Source organism: Macadamia integrifolia, chromosome 10 (genome assembly GCF_013358625.1).
Source record: "Macadamia integrifolia cultivar HAES 741 chromosome 10, SCU_Mint_v3, whole genome shotgun sequence".
NCBI lineage: Eukaryota > Viridiplantae > Streptophyta > Magnoliopsida > Proteales > Proteaceae > Macadamia > Macadamia integrifolia.
In genome coordinates this window covers 6526785-6544713 of record NC_056566.1, presented here as the reverse complement: position 1 = coordinate 6544713, position 17929 = coordinate 6526785, and the positions used below count along the sequence as shown (strand labels likewise).

At 40.7% G+C, this 17929-nt stretch overlaps 1 protein-coding gene across 1 annotated transcript; it reads left to right on the top strand.

The window, feature by feature from the left end:
- The first annotated feature begins 9211 nt into the window (after positions 1 to 9211).
- Positions 9212 to 9804, top strand: LOC122091596 (norbelladine synthase-like). The gene is made up of 2 exons (XM_042661613.1): positions 9212 to 9392; positions 9509 to 9804. The coding sequence occupies exons 1-2, from the start codon at positions 9212 to 9214 to the stop codon at positions 9802 to 9804; spliced, it is 477 nt and encodes a 158-aa protein (XP_042517547.1).
- The last annotated feature ends 8125 nt before the right edge of the window (positions 9805 to 17929 follow it).

The window sequence follows — 17929 nt, the reverse complement described above, 5'->3', positions numbered from 1 at the left end:
CTTCCGATGTGGATTAGGGAGGTGTGCTCTTTGATTTGTGCCCCTATTGCCAATGTCATTACTACTCTAAGGAGGTCACCTATGACTTTTTCAATTGTCCTCCTGAGGCATGGTGGGATGAATTATAGAAGTAGGATCACTATCTTGATCTTCCCCTAAGGCATTCACTGAACCTATTCATGAAGTCATTATTAGTGAATCTGGTAAGATGAGCATGTCTTTCCAACTGCATCCGCCAATCCATCCTTCCTTTGGATTATCCACCGATCCTTGGGAATGGGTCTGATATGAAGGTGATGAGGGATATTAAGCGGGATGGTATGAAGGTGAAGTGATGTGAGAGGTAGGATAGGAAGATTGGGGGTGATAATATGAGGAATTCCTTCTCCTTGATGGTGTAGTGAAGGAGGATGATATGGTAAAGGTTGATAGTAGATAGTATGGTGGAGGTTGAAGGTATGGTATGGATTGAAAGTATGGTATGGTGGATTCTCCTGTTGATGATGAAGGAGGGATAGCAGATGTCTGATCTTCTGATGACTCTTCTCTTCTGGGAGCCTTCATGGCCTTGGCCCTTTGACTCATGACTTTCCTGTAGGTGCGGGCATTCAGGTGATTTTTACAAGCTCTAGGTGCGATGAGTTGAGTGGGGTCACTCTCTGTTGACTCTTCATCTAGGTTGTTCACGTGATCATATAACATGGGATGAGAAAAGTGCTTATCTGGCTGATACATGTGAACATCCCTTCAGAAGGAGTCGCATTCTTTTTTACAAGAATCCTTAACGAAACCACTGATGTGCCATACTAATTCCGGAGGAAGGGTCAATCTCTGCACAAGCCGAAACTTCTTTCTCCACTCACCATACCTCTCCTCATGGTACTTCTTAGAATCTCTAATAAAATGGGTTGGATCAAAGAATTGAGGATCCCAATTTTTTCACTCATCCATTGTTGCTAGCATGTTAACAGTTCCATGATTTGGGAGTGGATTGGTATTGACATTAGGAGATTGCTTGACCTTGACTTCAATAGTCCCTAGTTGTCTTCCAAATCGTGGATTACATGTAGAATACCTAGGAACCTTCTTGTGGTGTGCCCTTTTGAGTATGGTAGGCACAATATTCATGGTCCCTATACCAAGCTGGGGGAGGATTACTGATTACTCTTAGAGCCACTGCCCCTAGCAATCCCCGCTTCTTTAGCTTCTCATACACTGTTGTCACAGGCATTCCCAAATCAGTGAATTGTCTCCTCGGGCGAGAAGCCTTCTGAGTAGAAGTATCTGCTTGTATCACAAATGGTGATGAAGAGGTGACGGGAGAGATTGGCTGTTGGATCACACCAACCACATTGGTTTTGGGACCCTTTCCCCGTCCAACTCTAGTGTTCTTCCCTACATCTTAGGAGGATCCTTGATATTGAGCATCTCTTAGGATTTGGTTCTCTATGTGTCCAGTGGCTATCAAGGCATCAAAAACTTACAAATGTTGGTAGTAAAGAACATCATAATAAGGCTTAGATAGGTTTTTAATCAACATTTCTACTTGCTCTCCTTCTGAAGGCCGATCTACCATCTTGGCGGCCTTATCCCTAAATCTGATTAAGAAGGTGGTGAATCCTTCTCTAGGCTATTGTCTCAACATCTCAAGCTCCCGACGCTTCACATCTACTTCGGTGTTGTATAAGTACTGCTTGGTGAAGGCTTTCACCACTGTTGTCCAATTCTAGGTTTAGGATGACTCCAACTGTGTGAGCCACCTTAGTACCGGTCTTGATAGGGTTAACATGAAGGCTTGCCCCATCTGGTTGTCAGCTAGCTGCCATGATTTAATGTTGTTGAGAAAGACTTTGAGATGAGCCTTAGGGTTCCCTAACCCATCAAACCTGTTGGTCTGCCGCTTGAATTTCTCGGGAATTCTTCCCTTAGAGAAGAAACTCATCTCACGGATTCCACCACTTGGCTTTTTGAACTCTTCCCTATGTGTTGCATACTCCTCTTCCTCATCTTCATTCACTACCCTGGGAGGAGGGACCTTGGAATAGGTTCCCTGTTGACCATTTAGACGGATAGGTGAAATTCCTCTCTGACTGGTTGGCCTAGCTTGCTCTGGCTCTCCAAAGTCCACTCAGGAAGAAGTCCCATGATGACCGTGATTCCTTAATCTTACCCCACTAGGTGACTTTCCTCCTAGTTTTCTCGGGTCTTTTAGATAATTTGGCATTTTACAGGACTTTGATAGAATTCAGCCAGGATCGCATATACCAAATCATCTATATTTCATTTATGAGGAAGGACACCTTTTATCCGATACCCACTTAGGAGAGCATTTCTTTATGACTAGAATGTATTATAGGAAAATTTCCTTTTAAGATCGCAAACAAATTCTACAGGTCAGCTTGTGGCGTTCCTAGCATCCTCCATCTATTTCTTACATGATGTAAGCATGTGGTGGATGCAATAGGACCAACAAGGCTTCCTTGACAAGATCTATATATGCAAGGTACATGATCTTTTTAATATACCCATGGATACAAGATCAATGGGGTGACTTCCTTGCCCATTACTCGTGACTACACACGAGGTTAAGCAACTGGCCATGGGGTGGTGGAACCCGTAAGTGACTGTGTGCAAAAGTGTAATATGGGAATATCCTTATTCGATCTCAAAATTTCATAAAGTGTGTAGACCTCCCCGAGGGTTAGCCAAACACGTTTTCAAACAGATGTGGTGGAAAATGTTCTTGCATTTAATGGTAGCATCTAGTGTCGAAAGCTTGACATCCTCCCTAGTGGAGTCGTCACTATGAGGGTAGCAGCCGGAGAAAGACCATCTTCCCCTCTTTTTTTTGGGGGGGGGGGGAAAGACTTTAACATTCGGCCCTCTCTCCCCTCTTTCTCTTTCTTAGGGAGGGTGTGTCATGTGTGCTTTACTTACGGGCCCCATACAGCCATACTGCCACTCGGAGATACGTGGAGGCCTATTTCGTAGGAGTGTAAAGGTTGCCATTGAGATGGGGGTTTGATGATAGTCCAATACTAGGGATTGGGATCATACAAAAAGGATTAGAGTTGCCACCTAAGATTATCAGCCTAGGACCCAGGAGTGGGTCTGATTCCTGAGAAAATGGCCCCGAAAGTTGGTCTGGCCCAGAGATTTAGGGTACATGTCTAGTTACAAAATTAGGAAGGTGTTAGGCACCCAACCTGCCCAGTTCAACCGGTCTTCCTAGTAGATGCTTAAGAACGAACATTTTCAATGATTATTCTTATTCCATATGCATGGCTAAATTATCACACATATGTACATTAACTGAGTTTAAATGATTATGTACACTATAATAAGGTCAATATAACGTCTACATTATGCTAATTTGGGTGAAAATTATACTTGAGCTTGACCCCAGTTTTGGGTCAAGAGGGGTGGGAACCCAATTAGTGTCAGCACGAACTGCCTTTTGGATTCTCCTGACTCAGGAGAAGATGGTCTTAACTTCCAACTTCCTTTCTCAAGAGATGTTAATTGGATAAAGTTCCAACTAGGAATGGTTACTTCAGGATTTTGACTGCGGTATCAATTCGATAGAGCTTCTGCTAGGGATGGGCTACTTCTGGATTTTGGCTGAGGTGGCACTCCGACAGAGCTTCCACTAGGGATAGGTTATTGGAGGGTTAGGTTGAGGTGGCACTCCAGCAGAGCTTTAGCTGGGAATAGACTATGGGAGGGCTAGGTTGAGGTGGTACTCCGACAGAGCTTCCGGTGGGAATGGGCTGAGACCTTAATGGTTGAAGAACTTCGAAGGCCTAAAGAACACTTCGAAGATTCGAAGGAATCTTACAAAGATCTCTCCGAAGACTTGAAGAACCTTAAGAGGGGGTGGAAGACTAAGGAGAAACTTTTCCTACACAAAATCTCACTCAAAGAAGGCAAAGGATTGAAGAATTTTAAAGGCCCGAAGAACACTTTGAAGATCCAAAGAGATCTCTCCGAAGACTTGAAAAACCGCAAGGGGGAAGGGGAGGAGAGAGGGCAGAGCTTCTCTACTATGGATGCTTCTAAGAGGCTTGAGTGTCTATTGTGTCTCAAACCAAAGGGAGGGGGTATTTATAGAATTTTTGTACCAATGGGGAGGAACGAGGAATTTTCTCAACCAATGGGGTGAAAAAGTGATTTTTCTAAACTAATGGGGTGAAAGTACAAAATTTTGGATCAATGGTGTGGAGGGTAAATTTCTTTGGCCAATGGGGAGAAAGGTAATTTTTTTGGGCCAATAAGGTAAAAATATGCCTTTTGGGCCTAATAGGAGCTCATAATGTAGGGTACGCTAGCAGGACAATGTAGGGTGCACAAGCAGGTGAAGAGAAAATCTCCTCCCCAATACGGTCATGGGAACGCAAATTCTGGCCATCAATGACAACGCACGAGGTGGACAGGGGTGAACGGGAGATTAGCGGGGCGCTAGAAGGCTAGCAGTGGTCCTAGAGGTCTAACAGGGGTGCTGGAGGTCTGACAGGGGCACTGGAAGCTAGGCAGGGGCACTAGAGGCTAGGCAGGGGCGCTGGAGGTCAGGCAAGGGCGCTCGAAGCTAGGCAAGGGTGCTGAAGGGCTGGCAGGGGCACTGGAAGACTGGTAGGGGTGTAGGATGATGGCAGAGGTGCACGCAAGGCAGGCCATGGGCACACGAGGCAGGCGGGGAGTGTGCTAGGCAGGCCATGGGCACGCAGGACAGGCATGATGCTTGTGAGGCAGGCCATGGGCTTGCAGGGCTGCTGGGGTGCGTGCGAGGTAGGCCATGGGTGTACAGGGCATGGTGTGGGTGCTTGCATGGGTAGGGTTTGGGTGCTCATGGCATGTTGTGGGTGCTTGCATGGGCGGGGTTTAGGTGCTCATGGAGTAACTTCTAGGAATGATTGCAGGAGATCCGATAGTCCGATTTTGACGTACCATATATCATTGTAATCATGATTCCGAGTACTATACATCTTTATGGTCACCTAGGATCAAATTCTTTTGTATATGAAATGTCATAATTGGACCCTTCTTTTCTCTCGTATAGGATTTTCGGGATTTTGGGTGGGTATGGAATATTTTCGGGTTGGATTACCTCAATTGATTATCATCTCTATCGATCGAAAGTAAGAAGTTACGTCCAAGATTCGTAGCTCATCATAGCTAGAGGAGGATGACAAAATTGGGCGTCTACAAAAAACTGGTTTGGAATTTGGTGATAAAGGCAATCGTTAGTTGATCATAGTTGAGGATCGATTAGGGCTTCAAGGCTGAGTCCCACAGAGGGCTACTTCCGGACAAGCTTGGATGGACATCACCAAGTTTTAGTGTTAGAGGTGGTTTGCTGGTTTAGCTGTCTATCATAAAGAATGAAGTCTGGTGTCTTGAACTTCCTTGTGAGGTCAGCCAATTCTAGCTTGACTAATTAGCAATTGTGTGTTGTAATAGCTGGTATACCTATCTTGTCTCCACTTTTTTCATGTTTTTCACCTTCTCATCTAACTCTCAGATGCAACGCTCTAAGATTTTTTTCTATTGTAGGGTTGAGCAACTTCCAGGAGAACTGGATCAGTCCAAACAACTGCATGCACTCGAGATCGTTCAAGGAATCAGTGATCTTTAATCCTTTTGCGATGGTCACAGTCAACGCACCATTGCAAAATCGGGGGTCTGTCGGGACCTGTTTCCTTACCGAGCCACTCCTCTTAGTTTGACCCTTAATGGCAGACCAACTCTCCTGATTCCTTCACCCCTCGGGGGGGGGCTCGGTTCATCAAGTAGGGCTTCAAGTCTCGATTATTGTCGAGTGGACCCACACGGAGTGTGTTCTTCCATAACACAGTCCACCCCCCTTTGGGTGTGCATGCTAGTAGCCCCTAAAGGCTCGAAGGGTTGTGGGTTTCAATTATGGCACCACTTGGGGGTCCAATGCAGTTGTCTTTAGCTTCACGTCGGTTGGATTACACAAAATTCGGATGTCATCCGTTCACAGAGCCCGCTACTACATTAGGTCGATAGGTGGCTGGCCGTGGATGCTATTTATTTCCTGGCGGGGTGATAGGTAATCCTCCTTAAGGAGAGTTGTCCTGAACTAGGAATAAAACCTGCAGAACATATTATTGGTTTCTAACAGTTGCAATTACAAGCCATTCACCTGTGCATTGGTTTCCGGTGCACCAGGATTTAGCAACGTAATTGGTGGGTGTGGCGATAGAACTCCCCTGCTGATGGGGCTTGGCCATTGGCCTATTGGAGATCTTCTTTTTGTTCTAGGTGAGACGAGCAATGTGAGGTGTCTACTGAGGAAGGTCCATTGCATTCACCTGGGATGCTTGGTTCCCTTGTCCTCCTTGAACAACAAGACATGGTAAGGACCGTTCACTACGAATATCCATGGTTCTTGTGGATGGCTTGATCAGTAACGATTCTCATGGATGACACCAATTTGTTATGGGCAAGAAATAGTCCAAGAAAATCGTGGAACCTGCACAAAAGGAGAATGCAATAGAGTAAGCATCGGGCTAATCCGGCTCCGTTGCTTAAGTCAGAGTTCTCTCTACAAATAGATAATTCCAGTAAGAATAGAAATAGTTTTTCTTCCCCCTTTGGAAATGGGTTTATTTGTGTATTTATAGCTAAAGATGGTGATCCTTGAGCGAGAGTATTGGTTTGGTAGCTTCCTAATATGAGTAGGAGTCCAAGTACTGCAAGAGTTGTAATAGGAAATTGAGTGTGGAAGACGTCTAGTTATGGGAATTCCACGTACAAATCAAATCCCCATAGGATAGGGTGAGATTCCCTTCTTTCTATGGAAGATTCGATATCCCTTCGAGAATCCTTTTCGATTAGGGTATGCTTGCTCTTGCTGATAGGTTATGTGCCAGACCTGGATAGACCATTGCAGCATACTTTGGCGAGGAAGCCCATAGGGCTCCTGCTAAGCGACCTAGGTCAAGTGGTCCCATTGCCGAGCAACCTGGGTTAAGTAGTCTTGTGGCCGAACCACTTATCCCAAATGATGGGCAGTGCACATTGTTTGTCGTTTGGCTGGTGAGGCCCTGGGCTTGCATTTTCAACGTGGATCTATTGCCATTGAGTTTGTTTAACCGTTTTTTATTACCAAGCGATGGGATGTCCGCGCCGCTTCCCTCACGCTGCCACATGGCCAGCTATTCGGTAACTGAGGATCCTTTAGCAAAGTGGGTCAGATAGGTCATTGGTCGTGTCAAAGTTGTTCGGCATGGCCCATATCGCTGTTCATCGTATTCCCGCTTACCACTCATTCGGTCCTCATGACGCAATTGTAAGGGTAGTACATTTTTGCCATAACACTAACTATTGGGAAAAAGTAAATTCAGCCTGGAAACTTGGTTTTTCACATGCTAATAACCAACTCAATGAAAAGTATCACTTGAAACATAAGACTAGTGATATTGGAAAGGGGATTTAGAGGAGAGGGACGTGTTGTGGAGGCATTGAGAGGTGCCACCACTACAGCGGAAGTGGAGGATGTAGTTGACAAGATGAAGGAAGAAAAAAAAGGAGACATTAGTCAAATGGCTCTGATACGATAAAAGACTCAACAGTCTTGTGTTTCAAGTGATACTTTTCATTGTTGTATGAGTTTGAATTTATGCAGAAGAATGGAGGTGTTTCACTCCTTGACTCTAGCAATACAGTTACTTGATATTAGGTCACTAATTATAGGAGAGTTACACGTATAAGAGATGATGAGAATGGATTGTGTGATAGAGGAAGACTTGGTCAATATAGAGAGACCAAATTCTCTACGTTTTCCTTCAGGTGGTTATTACATACCCAATTTCAGCCAACACATGGAAAGCAAAGTAAAGTGGGAGCTAAATCCCCATAGCACTTAATTACAGAGGAATCAAATTTATCAATGATAGCACGAGCCTCTTCCTCAACAGCCATAGTGATGAAGGCGAATCCCATGCTTCTGCTATTGTTTTGCTTAATAATCTAAACTATATTAACAATGAACTATCAAACGGTAACGACATCTAACATACTCAATCAAAACAAGAAAGAAGTAACAGAAGAAGAACCTCGACATCTACAACAGGGTTCCATTCACCGATGATATTCTTAATATCTGTGGCAGATAAACTCCAAGGAAGGTTGGCAACATAAATCTTTTTCCTTTGCTCTTCTTGGATTTGCTCTGGTTTTTCTTCTACTATGATTTCTTCTTGTACTGCAGCGCATAGATCGAAACAGGATTTTTTGTTCCAAAGAAGCTAAAGAGAAGCAAGGGGAGAATTGAGAAAAACTGGCAGAAAAGCCACAATGGAGTTGAATGGAGGGAGAAGTTTTCATTGGCAATAGAAACTTGAAAGAAGAAGATGAAATAGAAAAGGTAGGGAACTAAAAGAGTTCTCTCCATTTTGAACCTATTGGGAGTATGTGAATTTGATCTGCTGGGCGTTTCCAATGAGACAAACGATGCCCCTGATATTATTTTGGTTGGAAGTTGCAACCAAGATTATTTGATGTGGAAAACAGTCATTTAAAACATATACAAATTGTAATCATCGCATTTGATGTTTTGGATAAGCGTTCATGTCTTTTGCCCAATTGAAACTTAATATTGGGGCGAAATGACTGCCCCGTCCCCTATTAAAGGCAATAATGTTTGCTCTGTTGATGTTTCTACATGCCCTCCTGTTGGCCCATGCATTAGTGCAGGAGCCACACTCCTAGACAAAAAAAATTTCCCCCAAATCCATTAAATACTCCAATTGGACTACTACTAGAGGGGCATACACAATGCAAGAGGCTTCCAACACTGTGGGGTGTGAGGAGGATCATAATTTACACAGCCTTATCCGGGCTTCACGGAGAGGCGGCTGTATCCTAAGGCAAACTCATGATCACTTGGTCACAATTCAGCAACCTTACCATTGCACCAAAGTCCAACTGGACTACAACTATCCATCTGGAAAGCATCCGACGAAAGTGGAGAAAAAACAGGTAACTAGAAATTTCAAGCAAATTCTCAGTCAAGACAGCTAAACAGTCATGAGATTGAGCGGAATTATTGGAGAGCCACAGCCTCTCACTGACTCTCTCTTTGTTTGTCTTGTGGTTTGCACTTAAAATGATCTTTGTATTTGCTTATTATCAAGTTGCAATTACTTCACGAAAGAGGAGAGAGAGAGAGAAAGAAAGAAAGGAAGAGATGCACGGGAAACTCTTTCATGAAGCGGTGATAAGTGCACCTGCAAACAAGGTTTGGGATATCTACAGCACCCCCAAACTCGGACACCTCATCAATCAATCACTAACCAGCTTCCTAAATGTAGAACTTCTCAATGGTGATGGCGGGGAGGGCAGTGCGGTTATGATAAAATTTCAATCAGGTATGTGCATAAATACAAAAACTATTCATTGGCAAGACAAGCATCAAGTTTATTATTATTATTGTTTGATATTTTCATCATTTATGTTTGGTTGCTGTGCTATGCATTAATTTTAGGTGCTGCTCCGCTTGTAGAGAGAGTCACAAAAATTGACAACGAAAATCGCATTAAGGTGGCAGAGTTGATAGAAGGATGTTTTTTAGAGATTGGGTTTCAATTGTATCGCCTTTCCTATGAAATAATTGAGAAAGAAGCAAATATATCTATTGTCAAGACAACCATTGAGTATGAGATTGAAGAACAGTTTATCTCCAATGTTGTATTCCTCACTACCAAGCCATTTGAGGCCTTTGCCACTGTTGTAGATTTGTATCTTACGGAGAAGTCACATGTAATATTTCCTGAAAATTAATTAATGTATACTCTACACAACTTCGAATTTCAGCTTTAAATGCACATGTTGTATCATGTTGATAAAATATTCATATAACTATCATGCATTGCACCCTAAGCTGAAAGAAGGTTTTTTTTTTTCTTTTTTTGATAGTTTGGTGTCCTCTTGTTCTTTGTTCTGAAGCTGGAAACTGATGCTCTCTGGTTCAAACATCGTTGGAAGTAGTGTGGTAGATGTGGCCTTAAATGTCTCTGATCTGATTCTAAAAACCCATGCTACCAGTTCATAGAAATGAGTTTTAAAAAAAAAGTTTGAGAGTAGCCACTTAGTGCAAGAAATCAGAAAATTCCGAAGGTTAGGAAAATCTATAAAAGCACTATAGGAAGGCTTTTAATGGATTCATTATTGACATTAGTGTAAATTAGAGGCTCTCTGTGTATTATACATTTTTTTTTTTTTTCTTTTACTTTGCAAGATCCATGTAGGGGACCCATTTAGCTGCAAAATCTATGAAGTATCAAATTGGAAATGCTTCAAGGTTTTGGATTCTTTACCAAACTACTTTCGGACTTTAAAGTCGTTGCATCATAGACCCTGAAATGCTACAAGTTTTTTATTCTGGCCTGCACTGACAAACAAAGCTAGACAGAGTTTCTCTCTTGACAACAGGGAAAGACATTCAAGGCCTTGATAAGGAGCATTTACTGGAAACTGGCCTGCTTGATCATGTTGCTGAGGCCACTAACAAGAACAAAATGAAACAGCTGATGTGCAATTTGTTTACTAGATCTCCCCTTCTTCCATATATTTGATTAGTTTTATTTTCTTTACAGAACAAGTTTTTTTTTTTTTTTTTTGGTGCGTTGAAGTAGTCACAATACTGCTAGAAAATGCGTTTGCGATGATATGAAGTGGATTTTGGCAAAGATTTTCCTATTAAATCCCAAAATCCCCAAGTCATTTTGAATATTCAAACAAGAATTTAGATGAGTTTCTGTAATGTTCACAGGTTATTATTATTCATGGATTGATTTAGAGCGGCATTTGGGTGTTTTGGGTCAACATGAATAGCCATCTCTGCTTTGCTTTTTATTTCCCCCGACCCCCCCTGCCCCTAACTGTTTAAAATTATGAATTTGAGAGCAAACAGAGCCAATATCAATAACAAGTTCTACAATGACTCAATGAGGTAAAATTAGTGTTATGCAATTGATGCAATTTGAATCCAAACATCCATAAAACTGAAATGGAAGAAGAACCGAAATTCTTATTCTGAAACTTGAACTTTTGTAATTATGTTTTTCATCACTGCTTCTGCCACAACATACCCTGCCAAAATAAATAAATAAAATTCTGGATAACATTGGGCTGTTGTGGCTTTCCAGCTGTGCTTCCCAAGGGAGGCAAGTTGATTGACATCTTTTCTAGTCTTTGTATTCATAATTCTTTGTTCAGGAGTTGTAATTAATCCCACAAGGTGTTCTCAGACGGCCCTTCGAAGCACTTCTTGTCAGGAGTTGCTAGTTGATGGAATAGGTAGATAATCTCTCTCTCTCTCTCCTGTTGATTCTGGTCCCTTCTTTTTTTCCATGTTGAATTCCGTTTATTCCTCCACTGTATTTTAAGAAATTTAAACTAAAAAAAGGATGAAGGAAAACAATAATGAGGATAATGCTTAGGGAGTTGAACGGGATTTTTTCTTCACAAAAAGAATTTCTCAATCCGATTTCACTGAGAGAGGGATGAGGGAGACCAGTGATCAGCAGTGTTGCACTCTAGTTCTTCAGCGTTTCAAGGAAACAAAGAAGGTTTTAACTTTGAGAAATTATTTGGGACATATATATGAATTTTTTTTCAAATGAAACGTTTCTCAAATGTTGAACATGGTTAACCATGTTTTAAAAATTTTTTTTTTACCCAGTCGTTTGAAAAAACCTAACCATGGACACCAAATGGAAGATTCAGTTTTCTTATTCCCATAAAACGAAAAAATGCCAAAAACATTTTCAAATTACTACCAAAAGCAGCCTTAGTGGTTTTTAATTGACTTTTTTTTGTTAAATCACATTTATCTTCAAATCTGGGTTGTTCCATCAATTACAAAGGTTTTGTTTAGATATCAATGATTTTATTTGTTGGTACACTAGAGTGTGTGTGGAGTAAAGGTTGTCGTTGTTCGTAACTACAGAAGTTTCTAGTAATGCAAAGGTGAACTGGTGGAGCTAAGGAAGCCAAACAGTCAATAGTATAAAGTTTGGTAATTTGATAATGCCACAGATTTACTGGGCATTGTGGATGGTATTTGGTAGTATTTTACAACCTTACAAAGACTTTGGCAATGGTTGGAATGTAACACCCCGGCCCCATTAACCTTGCATAATATTGTCCTTTTTGACCTATGGGTTGGGGCATTATATGGAAGCACCAGGTGAGCGCCCTATATAGTTATAGTTTCAAAAATTATAGGTTCGCCCAAGTGGGTCCATTTTTATGTTAATTTTGAAAATCTTAATTGCCGATATATGCAGTGAACTCTACATTAAAATTAAATCATGTTGTGGTTCCAACCACTGTTAGTTAAAACGCATTTTAAACGCGTTTAAAACGCGTTCCCTTTTTTTTCCGTTTAAAACACGTTTTCCCGTATGCAATTATACAATACGGAAAAAAAAAGAAACGGCAAAAGAATCCGTTTTAAACGCATTTTAAACGGGCGTTTTAAACGTGTATCCGTTTTTTAAGGGTAAAATAGGAATTTATAAAAAAAATAATTAAAAAAAAAACCTATTAGTAAAAGTGAAGAGTGAAGACAATACGGTACTTGGTTTTTTATTTTTAACTTTCATACTATTTATAGGAAAAAAATCTCATCTTCTTAGAGTCCAATGAGTAAAGAAAAGCTAAAGCTAGCAACATCTCATTTTCTTGTAGCCCATTGGGCTATTTTATCTTGGGACTTCTAGAGCTTTTGGAATATTAGATGCATGTATACAGGTAATAATCTTTCAAATTGCATGAGTATACTACCGTTTTTTTGGTTTCGTTTTTTTGAAAACTACACGTTTAGTACTCGTACCGTTCGTTTTCGTCCATTTGCCGTTTCCTGTTTTTTTTACCGTACCGTTCATCGTTTTTATCTGTTTAAAACCCGTATTGTACATTTTTGTTTTTTTGCCGTTCCCGTTTTAACTAACAATGGTTCCAACACACGTTGAATTGTCTTTTTTAGATGTCGGATGACAAAGGTATTGCAATTCTAGTAGAGTCACGTCGAAATGAAGTGAAATGGGAGAGCTTTCGAGAATTTGGGGAGGCGATTGTGAGTTTCTCCTGTAGGAATGAGTGTATGCCAGTAGCTTACCTCTCTCTTGATGTTTTTCATTCATTGGATGACGTAAAATTCGAGGCAAAAAACGTTCAAAAAATGCAAGATACCCTTTTGGGCAGTCTGAGAGGTGTAGTATACTAAGTTCGAAAATCAGCATACATGGGATCAAGCGACTATGATGAAGCCACATTATCAAATTCATTTTGGGTGGCTGCAATTGAGGCGTGCATAGAGGCTATGTGCTTGGACAGAATAGATTCCATCGCAAGCCTTATGATTGGGTCGACATATATTACTACACTGAATCAAAGCAATATAAGATGCCAGGATGGTGTGTGACAGAGTACCATGACAATGAGAAAGATCCTGTTTCTGTGCTTATTAATTAACCCACTAATACATGACGCGATCTCATCAATCCGACAGACAAAATCTCATCTTCCATTATGAAGGCAATCAGATTGCTCAAAAGCCAGCTGCTCGAGTTCGTGATTTACAGTTTTGCTTTAGCTCGACAGTGTTTCTGTAAAATTGGGATATCTCCCTCGTTCTAAGTTTGAATTCAGTTCCACGAAGTGTTGTGCACTCCAGAGAAAGAAAGGAACATCCCTGCGCAAATAAATTCGATTATATTACTTCCAGAAGGCATGGTGCATGAAAAACTATGAAGGATCAATCCATGGAGCTATGTTGTCATTGGACTGCATGCATGATGTGTCAGAGGTTCCAAATAGAAGGTTGATCACGATATTACTCATGGAGAGTTAATACACGCAATTCCAAATCCCTTTTTTTGTTCTAGGCTGTTGTTTCATGTTAAGAGATAGGTAGCGCCATACGTGCTTCATACGTGCATGAAAAACAGGATTTGTGGAGAGATAGGTGGCACCAATATTATCACACCATAAAGTGGGTGGACCACGAAGTGGAAAGCCAAGCTCCTAAAATAGAGATTTCAACCAGATAAGCTTTGCGGAAACATTGGCGAGGGACTTGTACTCAGCCTTAATAGAGGATCGTGCAACCGTCTTCTTCTTTTTGGAGGACCAAGAGATGAGATTGGGACCAAGGAAAATAGCAAAGCCCCCCATGTAATGGCGATCAAGACTACTGTCAGCCCACTCTGCATTAGAGAATGTTTGCAGAGAGGTAGTGGAAGAGCGTTCAAGAAGGAGCCCATGTGAACTATTACGCTTCATGTAGTGCAGAATCCGCTTCATTAGGGCCCAGTGCTCTTCTGTGGGATCATGCTAGGGGTGCCAATTGGTACGGTTTTTGGTATTCGGTTCAGTTTTGGTATGGTATCAAAACTTAATACTAGATACCGATACCATATCATACCATTAATATTTTCATGTTTGCAATACCGATACCAAACCGACTCGATACGATTTTGATATGGCTCGGTTTCGGTATACAAACAGTTTTGGTATTCGGTATAGAAATGGTTTCTGTATTAGGTATTTGGCATTTTGTAGGCATTTGATTTCTAATTCAGTACAGAAAAATTTTTGCTATTCCAAATCAATTACAAACTGAAAATTCATGCCAAATCTTATAAAAATATAATGGTCCAATTGGCCTACACTGTACATATTGGAATAATATGCCTTTTCCTCAATAAACCAAATTTCCAGCTCCCAAGAAAAGATAAAAAGAAATGGTTGCACTACCATGTAGTGTTTGTTGCCCATTGTATCTAATTTCCATAGACATTCATGTTTACAGAAACTTACAAGTGAAAATAATTGACTAGAAAATATTTTACAATGTTATGCATAGTGCAAAAGCATGTAGCAACCCCAATACTATCTATATGATTAATGTGAACAAACCACCATAATGCTTTCTCATCTTCAAGGGCAAGTGGATCATTAACTCTACAAACAAAGAATAAAGAAATTTGACATGAGACATGAAAAAAGAAAATGCAGCCATTGTAAATGGTGTATACTTTCCCACCATCATGCAAATAAAGAGTACCAAATATTAAACACAAAAAAAAAGTGAAAATATAGGATACAACCATTAAAAAGATCCTCTCATCTCAACTCTTCAAGTTTCCTCTTTAGTCAACAATAGTGGTGATAGTGGCTGTGGATGTTTTAGCACCATTATACATAGTAAAAACATCTTCCAAGGCTACAGACAATTCTTCACTATCCACATCTGGATCCGAATTAGCTATACAATAAAAATAAAATAGTTATTTATTGTAAGGGAAAATACCTTTTTTGGTCTTTTTCTCTCTTTTCTCTTTTATCCTTCCTTCTCAACTTTGGGCTGCCTTGGATTGAATGGCCTCCAAAGCATGGTTTGGCAACTATTAGGGGGATGGGGAAAGCATGATTTTTGGAGTTGCCATCTACGATTCAGAGCCTAGAACCCTATGGTGAAGCCCAATTTCGATCGAGGGATCGAGCTCAAATAGGGGGTTGGTTCCCTGCGAAAAGAAGGAATCACCTAATTTGACTTCATACCTTGGTCTGCTCCAAAGATAGGGGTCCGTGTCAGGTTACGAGTATGGGAAGGTGTGTTAGGCACCCACCTCGCCCGGAATTCCCAGTCTTTCTACTAGAAGCTTGGATTTTGAATATTCTCCCCTGAGAATTTTAACAGTCTAAGCTAGCATAGTTCTCTTATATGAAATAACGCAAACATATATATATATATATATATGAACTGGCTTGAAAGAATTCTACATGAAATAATGAAATTTACATAAAATAATGAGAAATGCAACTATTTTACCTACATATACGTGCTATGCTCTATGACAGGAAAATCATGATCGTTATTTTATGTGAGAAACACATGTGATAACATATAAAATGAAGAAACAAACTGCATTTTATGGACAAATGCTAAAATTAATGCATGAAAGTACAACGGTAAATCCTTATTTTATGCAATAAACACGTAAAACAAATATATACAGAAATGAGGCAAATGAAATTGCAATATAATATTCACATGATAATGATTGATGAAAATGGTGAATTTTTTGATAATTTCCCTCGACTCAGAGGTAACGATTTAATTTTCTTTTCTCTTTCTTAGAGAAATTAAAAACTTCCGGCACCTGGGTAAGAAAGTTGACCAGGCTTTTTTGCTAGGGTGTGGCTATGGATTCTAGTTTTAAGGAATCTGAATAGGACTTCCATACTATATTTCTAGAATCGGAATCAACTCTGAAAATTTGAGCAGGGCTTCCATGCCGTGTTCCTAGGGTTGGAATTAACTCAGGAATTTTATACAGAGCTTTCGTGCCATATTTCTAGGGTAGGAATCAGGTCAGAAATTTTGGGAAGAGCTCTTGCATCATATTTCTAGGGTTGGAATTAGTTTGGGAATTTTGGCAGATCTTCCGCACTATTTTTCTAGGGTTGGAATATGCTCAAGTATTTTGGGCACAGCTTCCGCGCCGTTTTTCTAGGGTTGGAATCAACTCAGAAATTTTTATGTAGAGCTTTCGCACTGTATTTTTAGGGTTGGAATTAGCTCAGGGATTTTTGACAGAGCTTCCGCGCCATTTTTCTAGGGTTGAAATTAGCTTGGAAATTTTGGGCAGAGCTTCCGCGCCATAACAAAAATATTGAATTTAAAAAGAATTTGAATAAGAGTTTGATACTAACCTGATATGGACAACCTGGACAACCTGGGCTTTGGGCTTCCGGCAACTTCAGCTAGCTTAGGATTCTTCCCTCTTTTTCTTTCTTCTCTCTTTTTTTTCTTCTCTCTCTTTTGGAACTTTACTCTCCATTGCTTTCTGTCTTTTTTTTTTTCTACCTGTTGCTTTCTGTTCGGGGTTTTACAGTGACCGATGGGTCACTATTTATAGGAGAGGAGGAAGGGTAGGGGTGTAAAAACACCCAAAGCCGTGAGAGGGGGGCCAAATCCGTGTAAGGGTACACGGACCCCCCCTTTGTGTCACCCTGTTAATGTATGTGTCACCCGTTAGTGTATGTGTCACCCCGTTGTGTAGTGATAATAGGTACGTGTCACCCTGTTGAGCTTTAAAATACCATGTGGCACCCTCTTACACCTCCAGATACTCCCCTAGATCGGGGGCTACTCCCTAGCTTGGGCGGCAGTAGCCTTTGGTGGAGTTCTTATCTTGTCAATAGCAGTTGGTAAGTTTTGATTTTGGTTAGGGTCCGGTTTAAGTTCAACGTTTGATTTTGGTTTGAATTATGGTTTGATTAAAAGTTGGATTAAGGTTTAATTATGGTTTTGATTTCTGGTTTGACTGTTAGGTTTAATTTAGGTTTGATTTTAAGATTTAATTTTAATTTGATTAAGGTTTAATTTAAGTTTGATTAAGGTTTGATTAAAGTTTTAATTATGGGTTAGGGTTTAGGTTTGGGTTCTAGTTAGGTTTAGGGTTTTAATTAGGGTTTAGGGTTTTTGTTTGGGTTGGTTTGTTTTGGGTCAGGGTTTGGTCTGGTTTAGGGTTTGGTCTCGTTTAAGGTTTGGTCTGGTTTAGGGATCGGTTTGGTTTGGTTTAGAGTTTGGTCTGGTCTGGTTTAGGGTTTGGTCTGGTTTAGGGTTTGGTCTAGTTCAGGGTTTGGTCTGGTTTAGGGTTTAGGGTTTGGTTTGTTCTGGTTTAACTAGTTCAAAGTTCAAGTAGGCATTACGGCACACCTGGGTATCCGTTTTTTCCTTACAAGATATCAATGAGACTGTATTTCCAAATACTTTCCAATGATATGGGGATCGAGCATCTGTTAGGCTTGATTGTCATCTTCTAGCAAAAGGTATTAATAACCACTTTCGGTCACCTTCCCCGCATCATTTAAATTTTGACCAATCACC